Source organism: Otolemur garnettii, unplaced genomic scaffold (genome assembly GCF_000181295.1).
Source record: "Otolemur garnettii isolate 467f Iridium unplaced genomic scaffold, OtoGar3 scaffold00008, whole genome shotgun sequence".
NCBI lineage: Eukaryota > Metazoa > Chordata > Mammalia > Primates > Galagidae > Otolemur > Otolemur garnettii.
The window spans coordinates 31300378-31317130 of NW_003852403.1; the positions used below are offsets into that span (position 1 = coordinate 31300378).

Genomic DNA, 16753 nt, shown 5'->3' on the forward strand with positions numbered 1-16753 from the left:
GTTAGTTCCAATTTAGTAGCAAGTAAACATGGTACTTGTTTTTCCATTCATAGATACTTCACTTAGGATGATGGTCTCAGGTTCCATCAAAAGTGTTGTAAAAGGCATTAATTAATTATTTTTATGGTTGAATAGTATTCCAGGGTATACCTCTACCACATTTTGTTAATCCACTCATTAGTTGAGTTACAGTCTGTATTTGGAATTCTTTCTTTCTTTCTTTTTTTAAAGACAGAATCTCAAGCTTTTACCCTGGGTAGAGTGCTATGGTGTCACAGCTCACAGCAACCTCAAACTCTTGGACTTAAGCGATTCTCTTGCCTCAGCCTCCCAAGTACCTGAAACTACAGGCACCTGCCACAGTGCCTGGCTATTTTGTTGTTATTATTGCAGTTGTCATTGTTGTTTTAGCTGGCCGGGGCTGGGTTCGAACCTGCCAGCCCTGGTGTATGTGGCTGGCACCCTACCCACTGAGCTACGGGCGCCACCCTGTATTTGGAATTCTTTATCTGCCATTTCAACATTTTAATTTTGGTCTCCACTGTTAGAGAACTGGTATCCTTTCACTCTAATTTTTTTTATACTTCCAAAGTTTTTGTTCTGATTTCATCTCATCTGGAGTAGATGTTGCTTCTTATTTTTGGATTTTCTTTGGTTTAGACTAGGCTTTATTTTTTTTTCCTCATTCATAAGAACGTATCTATAGCATGTGTTGAACAAGAATCTTTGGCTTTGTTTGTGTGTACTTTGATGGCCGTCTGGGTTCTGAGTGGATGCCTTGGCTATAGATATCCTTAGTGCAATAGTTTTCTCAGTTGCTAGTAGAATGTAGGTTATAGCAATGGTAAGCTCTGTGCGTGTGTGTGTGTCTTGTTCATGAGGGAGGATGGAGGTCTTTGAAATCCTTTCTCTTTCCCGGGTGCTGTGGTCTCCTTAATAGTGTGAATTATGCTGGCCCACCCCATTTAACCTCTGAGACAGTAGGTAGTGCTTGTAGCTAAGAATTAACCACACCCTATATGACTGAGTCAGTAAATGTTTTAAAGGGCTGTGCAAATTAACCTCCCTGTCAGTAGGTGGTGTGTTACAGAAGGGATAAGCTGCATTGTTGTTTTGGAGACCCATGACTGGCTCTATTCCTCAGGAGAAGCACTGGGCAGGGCCCTGGAACTTCCAGGTGAGTCCTTATTCTCCACTGCTGCAGAGGCAGGTGGGGGAGTGCGTCTGGGTAGGGCTGACTTGAGTTATCCTGCCCTCACATCCACACAACCTGGTATTTTAGCTATCTTGGCAGGGGTCAAAGATCAGCTCCCAGGCTTCTGGGGAAGGCTTCCAGGGGGTTCCTAATGTGGTCCCACCCAGCCAGAAAGTCTGTAAGAAAGTGGCAATCCGAGACTCATAATCTGCCTGTCAGGGGCAGGTTCTACTAGCCCCTCCCCTGCTCCTTGGTCTCCCTTGGCATTTGCCAGCAGGCAGGAGCTCAAACTAGCAGAGCTCCCCCATGATAACACTGCAAACTGGCACTTTCCGTGTCTAGGGCTGAGAGCACAGCTTTCCTGTGGAGGGAAGGGTACCCCACAAGTACACTGAAGCTGGAACCCACAATGCACTCTCTTTCCAGTTCTGCCCATGTGGGCTCCCTTGCATCTTGAGATTAGTTTGCAAATCTCCCCTCTATGCCCACAACCAGCATGACTGAGTCCTGGCAATAAGGGATCTCTCTTGCAGGCCCGTCCCCAAGTCCCTGAAGATCAATCTCGGACTGTGCCAGGGAGAAGTATGCCAATCCCAAGTAGCCTATATGTGCTCAAGCAGGTTCCATGCCCTGTTCTGATGTAGCAGCTGGGCGAGCAGGACCACGAAGGTCCGGTAAGCAAGGAGTTCATAGTCTGAGTACCTGTTAGTCCTTAGCAGGTCTATAGGAGGAAAGATTTGAGCCCCACTCTCCATGGAAGCCTCGGTGTGTTGGACACACAAACAAAGGGGAAGCAGCCACTCTCCTAGAGCCCTGGTTCAATCGTGTCTGTCAGTAGCTGCAGGCAGGGGAGGGGAAAGGGACAAAAAGAGTCTAAATAGAGCAAAACTAGCCCTCTGGTTGTCTCTGTCTCTTCCTCTGGAAGGCAGCCCACCTAGAATGTCCAGCTCTGGGGTCACACAGATCCCCCGGGACTCACTGGCCCCCTATGGCTCCCACAGTCTGGGATGTCACTGGGCAATATTTGTGTGGGAACAAGTGAGACAAAAACTGAGGGGCTGAAGTTCCCTGGGGAGGACAAGGGCACCTGGTGGGACGGGACCTGCTGTCTTGGCTCAGGTCTGTGATGATGGGAAGGATCGCAGGAGGGCTGGCAGCCCCTGCTCTGTCCTCAAGAAGCTCTCAGTTCATCAGCAGCAACAGCTTTGGGGGTAGGAACAGCTTGTGAGGGGAGAGAGGCTGTCCAGAAGCTCAGGAGCCTGCTAACTGCCAGAGATGCGAGGGAGAGAGAAAGAAATCACTGCAGCTATGCTTTGGGCTGGCCTCCTAGCCTCTTGAGAGTGCATTTCTGCTGATATCCTGCTCCACAACTTCTCTATGTGGAATCTCTGGTAGTTTCTGGTACTTTTCCCTCAGAATTACACCTGATCTATGGTTGTTTGCTTTCTTGTTTCATTTTCATGTAAAACTTTTCCTTCTTTCTGAGATGATCTGTCAGCTAATGCCTCTGTTCAGCCATCTTCAAGTCATATATATACATATATATGTATACATACATAGATGTGTGTGTGTATATATATATATATAAAACTTAATCTAATTTCCTGCTTTCTTAAAAATACGAGGGAGGTCACTCTTGCACTGCTGGTGGGAATGCAAACTAATACAACCTTTTTGGAAGGAAGTATGGAGAAACCTTAAAGAACTCAACCTAGACCTCCCATTTGATCTGGCAATCCCACTATTGGGCATCTATCCAGAAGAAAAAAAAGAACTTTTACTATAAAGACACTTGTACTAGGCTGTTTATCGCAGCCCAATTTACAGTCACTAAAATGTGGAAACAGCCTAAATGTCCTTCAACACAGGAATGGATTGGTAAGCTGTGGTATATGTACACTATGGAGCATTATTCAGCTATCAAAAAAAAATGAAGATTTTACAGCATTTGTAATAACCTGGATGGAGGTGGAACACATTGTTCTTAGTGAAGCATCACAGGAATGGAGAAGTAAGAATCCTATGTATTCAACTTTGATATGAAGACAATTAATGACAATTAATGACAATTAATGACATGGTGGGGCATGGGGGAAGGGGAGATCAGACTGAGAAGGAGCGAGGGGGTGTGGTCAAAAAATATATATATATATAAATAATAATGTCTAATTCTCACACAAACTGGATTTAATTTTGATTAACATATATTACTTAAACATCAATTTTTAATCCAACATGTCAATATGTTGTTTATCATATTGCATCCTTATTTGTCAGTGAAATATGTCTGTAATTTCCCCTTTATAATAATATGTTTTTCCTAATTTTACTATCATGGGTATCCAGACTAAGTAGAATGATTTTAAAGGATGTCTGTTTCTATTGTCTATAAGACTTGGTGTGATCTGTGGTATTTTTTTTTAGAAATTATTTTTTACTTTTATTTATACATATTAGTCATCTTTTTTTTAGACTTTGGTAAAAACATAACAAGGAAAAAAATTTTGTTTGCTATTTGTATTTTGTCTTGTGTATTCTGTAACAAATAAGTAGTAAATGATTATGTATTCAAAAAAAGAAAAAAAAAGAAAATAGTGACTAATTCTCATATAAATTGTATTTAATTTTGACCAAAGTCAAAAGTTAAACATTAATTTTTAATTCAACATGTTAATAGGTTGTTTATCATATTGCATCCTCATTTATAAGCGAAATATGTTTGCAATTTCCCTTTTATAATAATATATTTTCTCCAATTTTAATATCAGGTGTATCCAGATTAAGTAGAATGATTTTGAAGTATTTCTTTTTCTATTGTCTATAAGATTTGGCATGATCTTTTTTTTGAAATTATCTTTTACTTTTACTTATAAATATTAGTTGCCTATTTTTTTTGAGGCTTTGGAAAAAATAAGAAGAAGTTAACTGATCAAAGTATTCTATAATAGACATACTTCTATCTGACAATGGGAAATGTTACTTTCTTTGCATTAAAAAAAATTATGCTACCACATTAAAAAAAATACAAGGTCACACTCTTGCAGAGTAAGAAGTTTAATAATTCTTTGCTGGAGCACAGTAATTGCTGGCTCATTACAAAGGCTTTCTAGCTTACTACTTGCTTTATCTACTTAATTTTACTCATTTACTTTACTAGGCTGCACTCACTGGTCAAGTGAGCTCATAACCCCTTATGCACCACATGGAAAATTCAAGAAGTGAAGCTGTTCGATGCCTGAAGGGATTGCAAGATTGAGCATCCTTAGAGAAGTTTATTTGCTTATTCATTTATTCACTTATGTATTCACTCAACACATATGTGGAATACCTGATAGGTGCCAGGTGCTGGGCTCAAATAAGAATATAAACATTTGGGACCTCTTTTCAATGAGGTTATATACAGCCATAGATCTGAAGGTGCTTGCCAAGATGTATGTAATAGAATTGAGGGGAAAATACTTGTGAATTTTAGGAAATGCAAGAAAAAATTCTAAGGAATGCTAATACTTTACAGGGTCTTGAAGGATGAGGAATATAAAGAAGGAAGGGGTGGTCAAAATATAAAATTGGGTCTGACATTGCCATATTTTAATGCAGCAAAATTCCATATATTCCCCATGAATATATAAATATGAAATAATCTGTGGCTGAGAAGGGAAGTCAAATGAAGGGAAAAAGGAAGACCACTCTGTGAAGTAAGTAGCAAACATTTAAAGAACATTTAAAAACCAGGTTCAGTGGTGGAAAAAAAAAAAGAGAGAGTGAATGAATGAAGCACATGAGAAAGAGGTGGGAGTGGATGTAAATGGAACTGGGAGGGTTGGATAAAGAGAAGAGGTGAGATGATTATTTTGCAGGCTATGGGAGATGGCCAGAGAAGAGGTCTGAACATGTGCAAAAGAAATGTCTTAGAATCAGACTGTTCACAAGAATAATCATATTCTAGAAGGGATTCAATCTAATGGAAGGGCCATTATTTTAAAATTTTTTATAAGAGCAAAATTGGCAGGGCGCCGGCCCCAAATACTGAGGGTGGTGGGTTTAAAACCGGCCCCAGCCAAAATGCAACAAAAAAATAGCTAGGCACTCTGGAGACCACCTGTAGTCCCAGCTACTCAGGAGGCTGAGGCAGGAGAATAACCTAAGCCCAAAAGCTGAAGGTTGCTGTGAGCTGTGATGGTATAGCACCTTACTGAGGGTGACAAAGTGAGACTCTGTCTCTAAAAAAAAAAAAGAGCAAAATTGGCTACTTTTCCAATAACTACATTCTCAAGATCACTTCTTTGGACATATCCTAAAAAGGTATATCCACCATAAAAGCATTATCTTTGGCATCAAATTCAGTGACAATAAACTATAAAAGAAAATCTGTTGATTCTAAATTATGTCTTTATTTTCTGGCATTCCACTTGTGACCTCAATTCAAAATGATGGTGAATGTTTCTGCTTCTATGGCTCTGGTGGAAATGACAGTGTTTTCCACAGAGGCATTTCATCTTGCACCAATAAAATCAGGAGACATCATTCTATAGGATCCTCTACATATTTATTAAGCAAAGGAAAGAAAGATTATGGTACAAATGATACATTTGTGCATTTTATAGCAGGTTTATAATGTTTCCGGTATTCTTTTGTGGACCTTATACCAGATATGCTAGCTCTTCTAACTTGGATATTGAAAAAAAAAATCTAATGGCAAGTACATGTTCATCATAAGGACCAAGTGAACTCAGTAAAAGAAAAAAGGACAGTGGAGTGTATGTAGTTTTGAATTTTCATAAGGTAATATGATTTGAGTAACATGAGGTATCAAAATACCTTTGTTTACTTTCTACAACTGTGAAATAACAAGAAGGAAAATAAACCTGCCACCATTTTATTTTTTTAAAATTAAAACTTCCTAAATTATTTCTTCAAAGTATTTTTATACAAAATGCTTATAATTTTATTTTTTAAAATGAAGGCATAGGGTAGCACCTGTGGCTCAGTGGGTAAGGTGCCAGCCCCATATACTGAGGGTGGCGGGCAAACCTGACCCCTGCCAAACTGCAACAAAAAATAGCTGGGCATTATGGTGGGCACCTGTAGCCCCAGCCACTTGGGAGGCTGAGGCGAGAGAATCACCTAAGCCCAGAAGTTGGAGGTTGCTGTAAGCTGTGATGCCACAGCACTTTACCGAGGGTGATAAAGTGAGACTCTGTCTCTAAAAACTTAAAATAAAAATAAAATAAAAATGAAGGCACAGTTTGAAATGGAAACTAAACTAGCATTTCCATATTTTTGGAGTAAATTATGTTCTCCTGCTGTTTCTCCCAAGTAGTCACTATTGAACTTTGGTTCAAAAAGAAATGTTAAGAAGTTACTCTTATTCAAGGTGCATGTATATTTACAGCACTGAACTTTGAAAAGCCGCATCTATATTTACTGACAATTGAAATGTATTGTGTATTGGAAAACAAGAGTAGAACACCCATATATGTTTGCCATGCATTCTGTAAAACATACAAGGTCAATTCAGTTTTTCTTTCATAATATTTAGCTAGAAATCCCCTGTGGTTGGTTCTTTAAGGGCTTAGTTTACATGAGTATTAGCGTAAAAGAACAGCATTAAAGAACAAGCACTCAGCTAGAGCAGCCTGTAGAGCCCACCCATAGTGAATCCAGATACCCATGACTTCCCCTACTTCTCCTCCCCTGTTTCCAGCACTGTTACAGCAACGACTACAACCACCCAAAGTCAAACCTTGGAAAGGTTTCACTGCCTTCTGGTTTGTACACTCAGGTTCAGGGTTTTTAAAATTCTCAAACAACCACCTTCCTGCAATTCGCAGTAAAACTGTTGTACAAAGTAGCTTACCGGAGACTTTTCCCTCTCTTTTGAAGCCATCATAGAGATTGTGGTTAAGGAAAACAAAGCTGATTTTTTTTCCAATTAATTTAACAATGATTTATTTAAAAGTAGTAATTGGTTCACAGGCTATCTAACTAGACCACCAGCCCAGCTCAAAATAAATAAACATGATCATCAAGGGTCTGTATCAGATACGAGGAGAAGTATAAAATAAAAAGCATGTTTGGCAAAGAACTCCAATTTTAAGATAAGAATTTCTGTGGTACTCAAACAAGAACTGTGACATGTGATCTACTTACCCCTGCAAGGCTTTCTCCCCAAACCAGTCTCCTTTTCCTAAAGTTCTAAGAAAGATGGGGTCTTCACTTGGTGAGTCTTCACGAGTGACATTTACCTACAAAGAAACAAAGAAAGTTTAAATCAATTCCTCATACCTGGAATGATCAAATGAATACTAATCATTAAGGATAATCTCATTTCTTGTTTCCTTTTATAAATTACTTTTATGAAAGAAAAGAGTTTACATGACTACTAGAGGGACTAAAGAATAGTACAAATTATTATGGTAACCACGAAAAATTACTCCAATATGTTGTCATCCTTTCAAGTTGTACCCAAGAAATAATAAAAATTAACTAAGAAAATGACATAATAGCGATGTTAACCAATTTTACGAAAATATTTCAAATTGTATATGAAAACACCACACTGTACCCCACGATGGCATCAATGTACACAACTATGATTTAATAAAAAAAAAAGATAATAAAATTAGGAAAGTTGATTTCACCCAGTCCTTATCTTCATTTCCCTTTTCCTACCTTCTATAACGCAACCACTATAATGAATTTAGTAAGCATTCTGTCAAGATTTTTTATGTTTCTAAATACATGTGTTTTTAAAATAAACAACATAGGCTGGGTGTAACGGCTATGTCTGTAATCCTAGTACTCTAGGAGACAGAAGCAGGTGGATTGCTTGAGCTCAGGGGTTAGAGACCACCCTGAGCAAGAATGAGACCCTCCTTCTCTAAAAATAGCCAGCTATGGTGGCAGTGCCTATAGTCCCAGCTACTGGGTGGGCTGAGGATCACTTGAGCCCAGGAGTTTGAAATTGCTGTGAGCTATGATGCCATGGCACTATAGCCTGGAACAACAAAGTGAGACTCTGTCTCAAAAATAAATAAATAAATAAAATATTTTTTTAAAAAATCAACAAAAATCGTATGTATTATTCTACAGCTTACCTTGTTTTAACTATTTATTCCATGATATTTTTATGTAAATCTAGTTCATTTATTTTAATGTATTAGAGTCTTATTCCATTATATAAATATATTTAATTATATCCATGTAAATTGGCATTGACATTGTTCCAATTTTTTTTTTTTTTTTTTGCTGCAGTAACATCCTTTTACACACCTGCACAAGCACATCCTTTCTTCTCTAGTCCATAATTATCCCTTTCCCTAAAAAGAATACAGCTGGCTCAGCGCCCGTAGCACGGTGGTTCGGGCACCAGCCACATACACCAAAGTTGGCACTTTTGAACCCATCCAGGCCAGCTAACAAACAATGACAACTGCAACAAAAAAATAGCCAGGTGTTGTGGTGGGCGCCGGTAATCCCAGCTATTTGGGAGGCTGAGGCAAGAGAATAACTTGAACCCAAGAGTTTGAGGTTGCTGTGAACTATGACGCTACAGCACTCTACTGAGCACAACATAGTGAAACTCTGTCTCAATAAATAAATAAATAGAATAAAATAAAAAGAATCTCGCTATCATTCAAAGGCATATCACATTTACATGAAGCCTTCCTGCAGGTTTCTAACTAACTACAACCCTCATCATCCACATGCTTTATTCAATAGATTTCTTTTTCAAAAGCCATACAAATTACCTACATGTCTTCTTTGTTGGTACCTTAACAAATATTACACTCTTCAAAGAAAAGAGCCATTCCTTTGGCATGCTCTACAATTTCAAATAATCACTCAATAAATTGCTGGAAATTGTTTAACAGGATGTGTCATTCTTAGCAAGACATCCCAGCAAACACGGGACTTGTGACTTAGGGGATAATCCACAGAAGGCAGGTAATAATATTTTTTTGTTGTTGCATAAAGGGAAACATAATTGCAGTTAAGTTGTACTTTTGTGTTAATTCACTTCTCCCTCAAGCTCTACTAATATTCATAATACTTTCTGTGTGTCATCCACAAAGGTTAAACAGTTAAAAGTCACCTACTTGGAAAATGTAATGAAGTAGAAAAACTAATTTCTTGAGACAATGCCAGACACTTAAAACACAGTTTAAAAATATCATGCTTCAGGTTTCTGAATCTAGATATTGGATGTCAAAGACTAGAATTTTTATAAGTATAAAGAAGTTCTGTGCAAGGTGGAGGAAATTCAATTATTATTCTCTACTGATCCGTTTGATTACTCCTCCATACAGTGTTTCAAAACCGTGGAAATTCAGTTTTTAACACTGCTACTTACCACGAAGCTGTATCCTAGAGACACTAATTTGCATGCTGATGAGGCTTTTACAGATGTAGAATCTTCAATAGGAATTCTGATTTAAAATAAAGGTTACTGGGTCCTTTTACTTGAGGTTCTGATTCATCCAGCTATACAAAAAAGTGAAATTCACTTTCTTTGTTTGCATAGTAGCCCATTATACGAAAATTATGCAATTTATTAATTCTTCTATAGAAGTAAATGTGGGTTGCTTCTAGTTTTATTTTGGCTATATTTTATATTTGTTGTCATATTAACCATGTTACTGTGAACATTCTTTTATTTTTTTGTTTTTATTAAATCATAACTGTGTACATTGATGTATTTATGGGGTTCAGGGTACTGATTTGATATACGTGAAATGCTTACATTCACACACATCTATACTTTGTTCCTTGAGTAGTCTTCAAACTTCTTTCAAAAAAAGACATATAATAACCTTGCATTTCCACCAGCAGGGTAGAAGTGTTCCCTTCTCTCTACATCCATGCCAACATCTGTAGTTTGGAATTTTGTGATATGGGCTAATCTTACTGGAGTTAGATGATATCTCAAAGTGGTTTTGATTTGCATTTCTATGATGATTAAAGATGATGAGCATTTTTTCATGTGTCTATAGGCCATGTGGGTATTTTCTTCAGAGAAGTTTCTGTTCAAGTCTCTTGCCCACATAGAAATGGGGTTATTTGTTCCTTTTTTATTGATTACTTTGAGTTCTCTATATATTCTAGTTATCAGAACTTTGTCAGAAGCATAACCTACAAAAATCTTCTCCCATTCTGAAGGTTGTCTATTTGCTTTACTTAACTGTGCTCTTGGCTGTGCAGAAGCTTTTTAGTTTGATCAGATCCCAGTAATGTTTTTTTGGTGTTGCTTCAATTGCTCAGGGTGGTCCTCCTCAAAAAATATTCTCCCAGGCTGATTTCTTCAAGTGTTTTCCCTGCACTCTCTCTTGTAATATTTTTATGGTTTCATGTCTTAAGTTTAAATCTTTTATTCAGTGAGAATCAACTTTTGTTAATGGTAAAAGGGGGGGCGGTCTACTTTCAGTCTTCTACAGGTCGCCAGCCAATTCACCCAGCACCATTTGTTAAATAGGGAGTCTTTCCCCAACTGAATATTTTTGATAGGCTTGTCAAAGATCAAATGACGATAAGTAGCTGGGTTCATCTCTTGATTTTCTGTTCTGTTCCATAAATCTACCTCTCTATTTTTGTGCCAGTACCATGCTGTTTTGATCACTGTAGATTTATGGTATAGCCTGAAGTCTGGTAACATGATACCTCTTAATTTGTTTTTATTTTTGAATAATGTATTGGCTAGTCAAGGTCTTTTCTGATTCCATAAAAAATGAAGCTCTATTTTTTCAAGCTCTTTAAAATATGGAAATGGTGCTTTAGTAGGGATTGCATTAAATCTGTAGGTTGCTTTGGGTAGTATGGACATTTTAGCAATGTTGATTCTTCCCAGCCATGAGCATGGTATGTTTTTCCATTTGTTAGCATCTTCAGCTATTTCTTTTCTTAGAGTTTCACAGTTCTCTTTATAGTGATCTTTCACATCCTTTGTTAGGTAAACTCCCAAATATTTCATCTTCTTTGGCACTATTGTGAAAAGAATAAAGTCCTTGACTATATTTTCAGCTTGACTATTGTTGGCATATATAAAAGCTACTGATTTGCAAGTATCAATTGTGTATCCTGAGATGCTGCTGTATTCCTTGATCACTCCTAAGAGTATTATAGTTGAGTGCCTGGGATTTTCTAGGTATACAATCATATCATCTGTGAAGAGTAAGAGTTTTATCTCCTCTGACCCTATTCGGATATCCTTGATCACCTTGTCTTGCCTGATTGTGATGGCTAAGACTTCCATTACTATGTTGAATAACAGTAGAGACAGTGGGTATCCTTGCCTTATTCCTAATCTGAGTGGAAATGTTTTTAATTTTATTCCATTCCATATAACTGTGGGTTTGCTGTAGATGGCCTCTATCAGTCTAAGAAATGTCTCTTCTATGCTTATTTTTTTAAGTGTTCTGATCATGAAAGGATGCTGAATAATTATCAAAGGCGTTTTCTGCATCCCTTGAGAGAATTATATGGTCTTTGTTTTTTACTTTATTTATGTGATGTATTATATTCATAGATTTGTGTATGTTGAACCAATCTTGTAACCCTGGAACAAAACCAACTTGGTCATGGTGTGTAATTTTTTTGAAGTGTTATGGAATTCTGTTTGATAAGACCTTATTGAGTATTTCTGCATTGATATTCATTAATGGTATTGGTCTATAATTTTCTTTCTTTGTTGGATCCTTTCCTGGTTTGGGTATCAGGATGATATTTGCTTCATAGAATGTGCTGGAAAGTATTCCTTCTTTCTCTATGCTTTGGAAAAGGTTGTATAATACAAGTACTAGTTCCTCTTTAAAGGTTTGATAGAATTGGGATTTGAAACCCTCTGGTCCCAGACTTTTCTTTTTGGGGAGATTTCATACAGTTGATGCTATTTCAGTGATTTATATAGGTCTATTCAAGATTTCTAATTGTTTCTGGTTGAGTCTAGGAAGGAGGCTTGCTTCCATGTATTTGTCCATTTCCTTCAGATTTTCATATTTCTGAGAATAGGGGTTTTTTTGTAGTAATCATTGAGGGTTTTTTTTTTTAATTTCTGAGGTGTCTGTTATTTCTCCTTTATCGTTTCTGATAGATGATATTAGAGATTTTACTTTTCTGCTTCTGGTTAGGTTGCCCAAATGTATATCAATTTTATTAATCTTTTAAAAAAATCACCTTTTTGTTTCACTGATCTTCTGAAGATTCTTTTGTTTTCAATTTCATTTAATTCTGCCCTCATTTTGATTATTTCTTTTCTTCTGCTGCATTTGGGGTTAGAATGTTCTTCTTTTCTAGTTGCTTGAGCTGACCCATTAACTTGTTGGCTTCTTGTCTTTCTGTCTTCTTGATGAAGACTTCCAATGCTATAAATTTTCCTCTTAGGACTGCCTTTGCAGTATACCACAGGTTTTGATAATTTATGTCTTCATTATCATTTTGTTCCAAAAATTTGGTGATCTCCTTCTTAAACTTGTCTTTGATCCAGCTATCATTCAGCCTAAGATTTAGTTTCCATGACTTTGAGTATAAAGATTCCTGTTGCTGTTGACTTCAAATTTTATTCCATGTTAGATTGAGAAGATACAAAGAATAATTTCTATTCTTTTAAATTTGCTGAGGTTAGACTTGTGTCTTAAGATATGATCAATATTAGAGGATGATGTATGGGCTGATGAGAAGAATGTATATTCAGTTTTATTAGGATGAAATGTTCTGTAGCGGTCTGTTAAGTCCATTTGTTCTAGGGTCAGGTTTAAGTCTAATATTTCTTTGTTTAGTTTCTTCTTGAAGGATCTATTCAAAACTGTCAAAAGGGTATTAAAATCTACAACTATTAGTACAGGAAGATATCAAGTTGTTTATATCCATTAGAGTTTTCTTTATAAATTAAGGAGTATTCCGGTAGGGTGCATAAATGTTAATTCTCAAAATTTCTTCATATTGGGTGAATCCCTCAACAAATATGTACTGACCATCCTTATCCTTCTTTATCTTTGTTGATTTAAAGCCAATTGTATCTGCTACTAAAATTGCAACCCCTGTTTTTTTGTGATTTCCATTAGCCTGTATTATAGATGTCCATCCCTTTACCCTGAGTCTCTTTTTATCCTTTAAGGTAAGATGAGATTCCTGTAGACAGCAGATAAATGGTCTGAGTTTATGTATCTACTCAGGCAACCTAACCATTCGCTGGTCATTGTGGAGGATGGGTCTGAGAATATCCTGGAGAGCTGGTTTAGTTATGGCAAATTTCTTTAACATGTGTATGTCATTAAAGTATTTGATTTCTCCATCACAAATGAAATTCAATTTAGCTGGACACAGGATCCTGGGCTAAAAGTTGTTTTGTTTTAGGAGATTGAAGGTCGATGACCATCCTCTTCTGGCTTGAAAGGTTTTGGCTGAGAGATTTGGAGTCCTTCTGACATTTCTCCATTTGTAGGTAATGCTTTTCTTACATATGGCTGCTTGCCTAATTTTCTCCTTAATCTTAACTTTGGCAAAGTTAATCACAATGTGGCTAGGAGAAAGTTTATTTGGATTGAGTCTTGCTGAGGTTCTGAGAAACTGTCTACTATCTGAATTTCTGTATCTTTTGCAATGCTTGGGAAATTCTGCTCCAGAATCTCTTGAAGTACCTTCATAATCTGATCTGTACCTTTAGGACTATTCTCTTCGCTCTCATGAATTCCTAGAAGTTGAATGCTTTATGTTTTGGAGTGATCCCACAACTCTCTCAGGGAAGGATCAGTTTTTGGTCTCCATTTGTCTGTCTCTTTGAGCATTTGGGAACATTTGAAAGCTTTGTTTTCAATTATAGTGATCCTTTCTTCTGCCTGGTCAACTCTATTACTGAGGGATTCTAGTGTATTTTGGAGCTCCTCAACTAACTTTTTCGTTTCCTTGAGCTCTGCTATCTCTTTTCTCATTGTGTCCATCTTTGGCAACTTTGTCTTTGAATTCATTAATTTCTTGAGACAATTTTAGAACTACTCTTTGGATTTCAATTTCTAAATTTTCTTCCATTCTTTTCATCTTATTTGCCATCCATATTCTGAATTTGAATTCTGACAGTTCAGTTATTTGTCTATGCATGACATCTTCAGTTGTATCTCCTTTGTCATTCCTTGGAATGGGGGGAAGGAGTTGATCTACTCTGGTTATTCATGTTGCCGGAGTTCTACTATTGGTTCTGCTCCTGTTTATTTTCCACCCTTTGGTTATTAGAACTGGCAGGGTGAGATTGAATTGGGGTTCCCAGGTAGTAGAGTTAATCAGCCCCTTATCAAATTGCTAGGCTTTGAAATTGTGGCTTATCCTCTATAACCTTACAAAAACCCCTTTCAGATTTTTGGTGGGAGAATCTGAGGACCTAATTGTTGAGATAGCACAAGCTGGGTCTGTTTTGAAATCAGCCAACCTCTACCCTAGCCTAAGAAGCCACAGTATTAGGTTTAAATCTTGGCTGTGGAAAGGTATAGACAACTGCATCGCCCCACTCCCACCATTTAGTTCTTTTCTGCTACAGAACTTCAAAGATCAACCTCAGAGTTTCCCTGGGTGGACAGCCCCAGACACCAGTTCCAATCAAATTGTCCTGGGCAGTACAAACCCTGCTCAACAGAGAAGGATCCAAGGGTCTCTAACAGCTCAGTTGGAGCCAAGCGTCCATGCCCCAGCCCAACAGACTCAGTCTACACTGGCATCCACTTCTCTGCTGGCTGGCCCAGTTGGAGCTAGGGATCACACCCCTGCCCACCAGTCTCAGTCCACACCCGTCAAGCCTCTGCTCACAGACTCTGTTAGAGTTAGAAGATCATGTCCCCGCCCACTAGACTCAGGCCTACCCAACAAACCTCTGCTCACAAATCTCTGCTTACAGGCTATGTTGGAGTCAGGAAACCACACCCTCACCCGCTAGTCTCGGTCCATACCCAGCAAGCCTCTGCTCACCACCCCAGTTGGAGCCAGGGATCATCCCTGCCTGCAGAACTCAGTCTACAATGGGCAACCACTCTCCCACTATGGGTACCATCAGAGCTTGGTACACCCCCACTAACCAGACACAGCCATAACTGAGGGTCAACACCACCACTGGCTGGGCAGAGTCATAACCAGGGGACTGTTTCTTGTGCTTAGTGTCCCTTTCTTCCTGCATCCTCTTTCTTCCCCACTAGTCACAGATTCTGTCCTGATATTCAGCAATCCACCCTATGCCCAGATCTCTCGAAAAGACCTAATAGTCTGTGCTCGGCAGGAAGAACTTCAGACTGCTATGAGAGGGGCAAAGGGTAGACTGGGAGTTCAGAATTGTGAGGAAAATTATTTGTTCAATTTTATGCCAGGCAGGGTGGTCTTTAGGTTCACAAGTGGGCCCTCCCTGGAGAAAGAGACCTGGTATTTAGCAGCTCTCTCCAGTGAGGTAAAATGAGAGGTCTTTTCTTCCCTGATCACTCTCAGAGAGCCTGCAGTGGGCCTCCACTTAGGAGAGGGGTCTCCCATCCTCTAAATGATAGGCTTTATACCTATAGTTTGTTTTCTTTAATGTTAGTTCTTGGAGTCACAGCTTGCTGAACTTTTTTCTTGGCTCAGCTTTTTGGATTCATAGAGTCTGATTCTGTCTAGTTTTTCTCCCTCTGGTCAGGACCCTCTGCCAAGGGTTGCTACTAGTCAGCCATCTTCCCAGAATTCTCCACTATGAAAATTCTTATACTTCTAAGTACTCCCCTGGCCCTCTGGTGACCACAGTGATATTCAGCAAAGAGGTAGGTATGTAGCACTTTTTCTAGGATGAGTTTGTAAACTTATTTGTCAGACCTTTCATCTTACAAAAGACAAAGGTCTTTTACATCAGACCTTTTTTGATGGCCATTCCAGAAAAAGAGTTTCAAAATTGCGTTGAAGGGTACAGTAGGAACTGGCATTGGTGAATAGTTTCCCAAGGGAAGTACTTCAAAGGTGACTCTAGCACTTTTTCTAGAATAAGTTCATGAAACTTAATTGGCCAACCTCGTATGACCATGCTTTTTGCCTATTTTACTATTGGATTGATTGTCTTTATTTTTATTGTTGACTCAGAAGCCTATGGTTAGTCTAAAATGTCTTTATGGTATTTTACTGAGAAAAATTCCTTAATTTTAATGTAACTTTGTTATCTTTTATTGTATGTACTTAAAAATATTATCCAAAGATGATAGAAGTATTCTCTTAATCATCTTCCTAATTTTTCCTTTCTCATTTAAGTCTGAAATTGAACTTGTGCATGATGTAAAATAGGGATTCAATTTTATTTATATCCTTGTGCATAACCAATTGTTTTGCATCTGTATTGCCCGTGTTAAGTTTCCATATAGTCATAAATCTTTATCTGAGCGCACTATTCTCTTATTCTGATATATTTGTCTGGTTCTGTGAGGGCCATATGATTTCCTTTATCAATAGATATAAATCTTGATATCTATTATAGTAGCCCTCAATATATTTCTCTTCCATTAAGATGTTTTGCCATGCTGGTCTTTTGCTCTTCATGTAATAATCTTAAATAAAATTTTTTTCCTGAAGCAC

At 37.9% G+C, this 16753-nt stretch overlaps 1 protein-coding gene across 2 annotated transcripts in view; it reads right to left on the minus strand.

Annotated features, from left to right (window-relative positions):
• The window catches only part of PRKG1 (protein kinase, cGMP-dependent, type I), a 1243017-nt gene that overhangs the window by 200880 nt on the left and 1025384 nt on the right, over window positions 1-16753 (minus strand). For both annotated transcript variants that reach the window (XM_012801440.2, XM_012801439.2), the window contains exon 7: window positions 7346-7440. In XM_012801440.2, the coding sequence (XP_012656894.1) occupies window positions 7346-7440 (95 nt within the window). The remainder of the gene's footprint in view (window positions 1-7345; window positions 7441-16753) is intronic.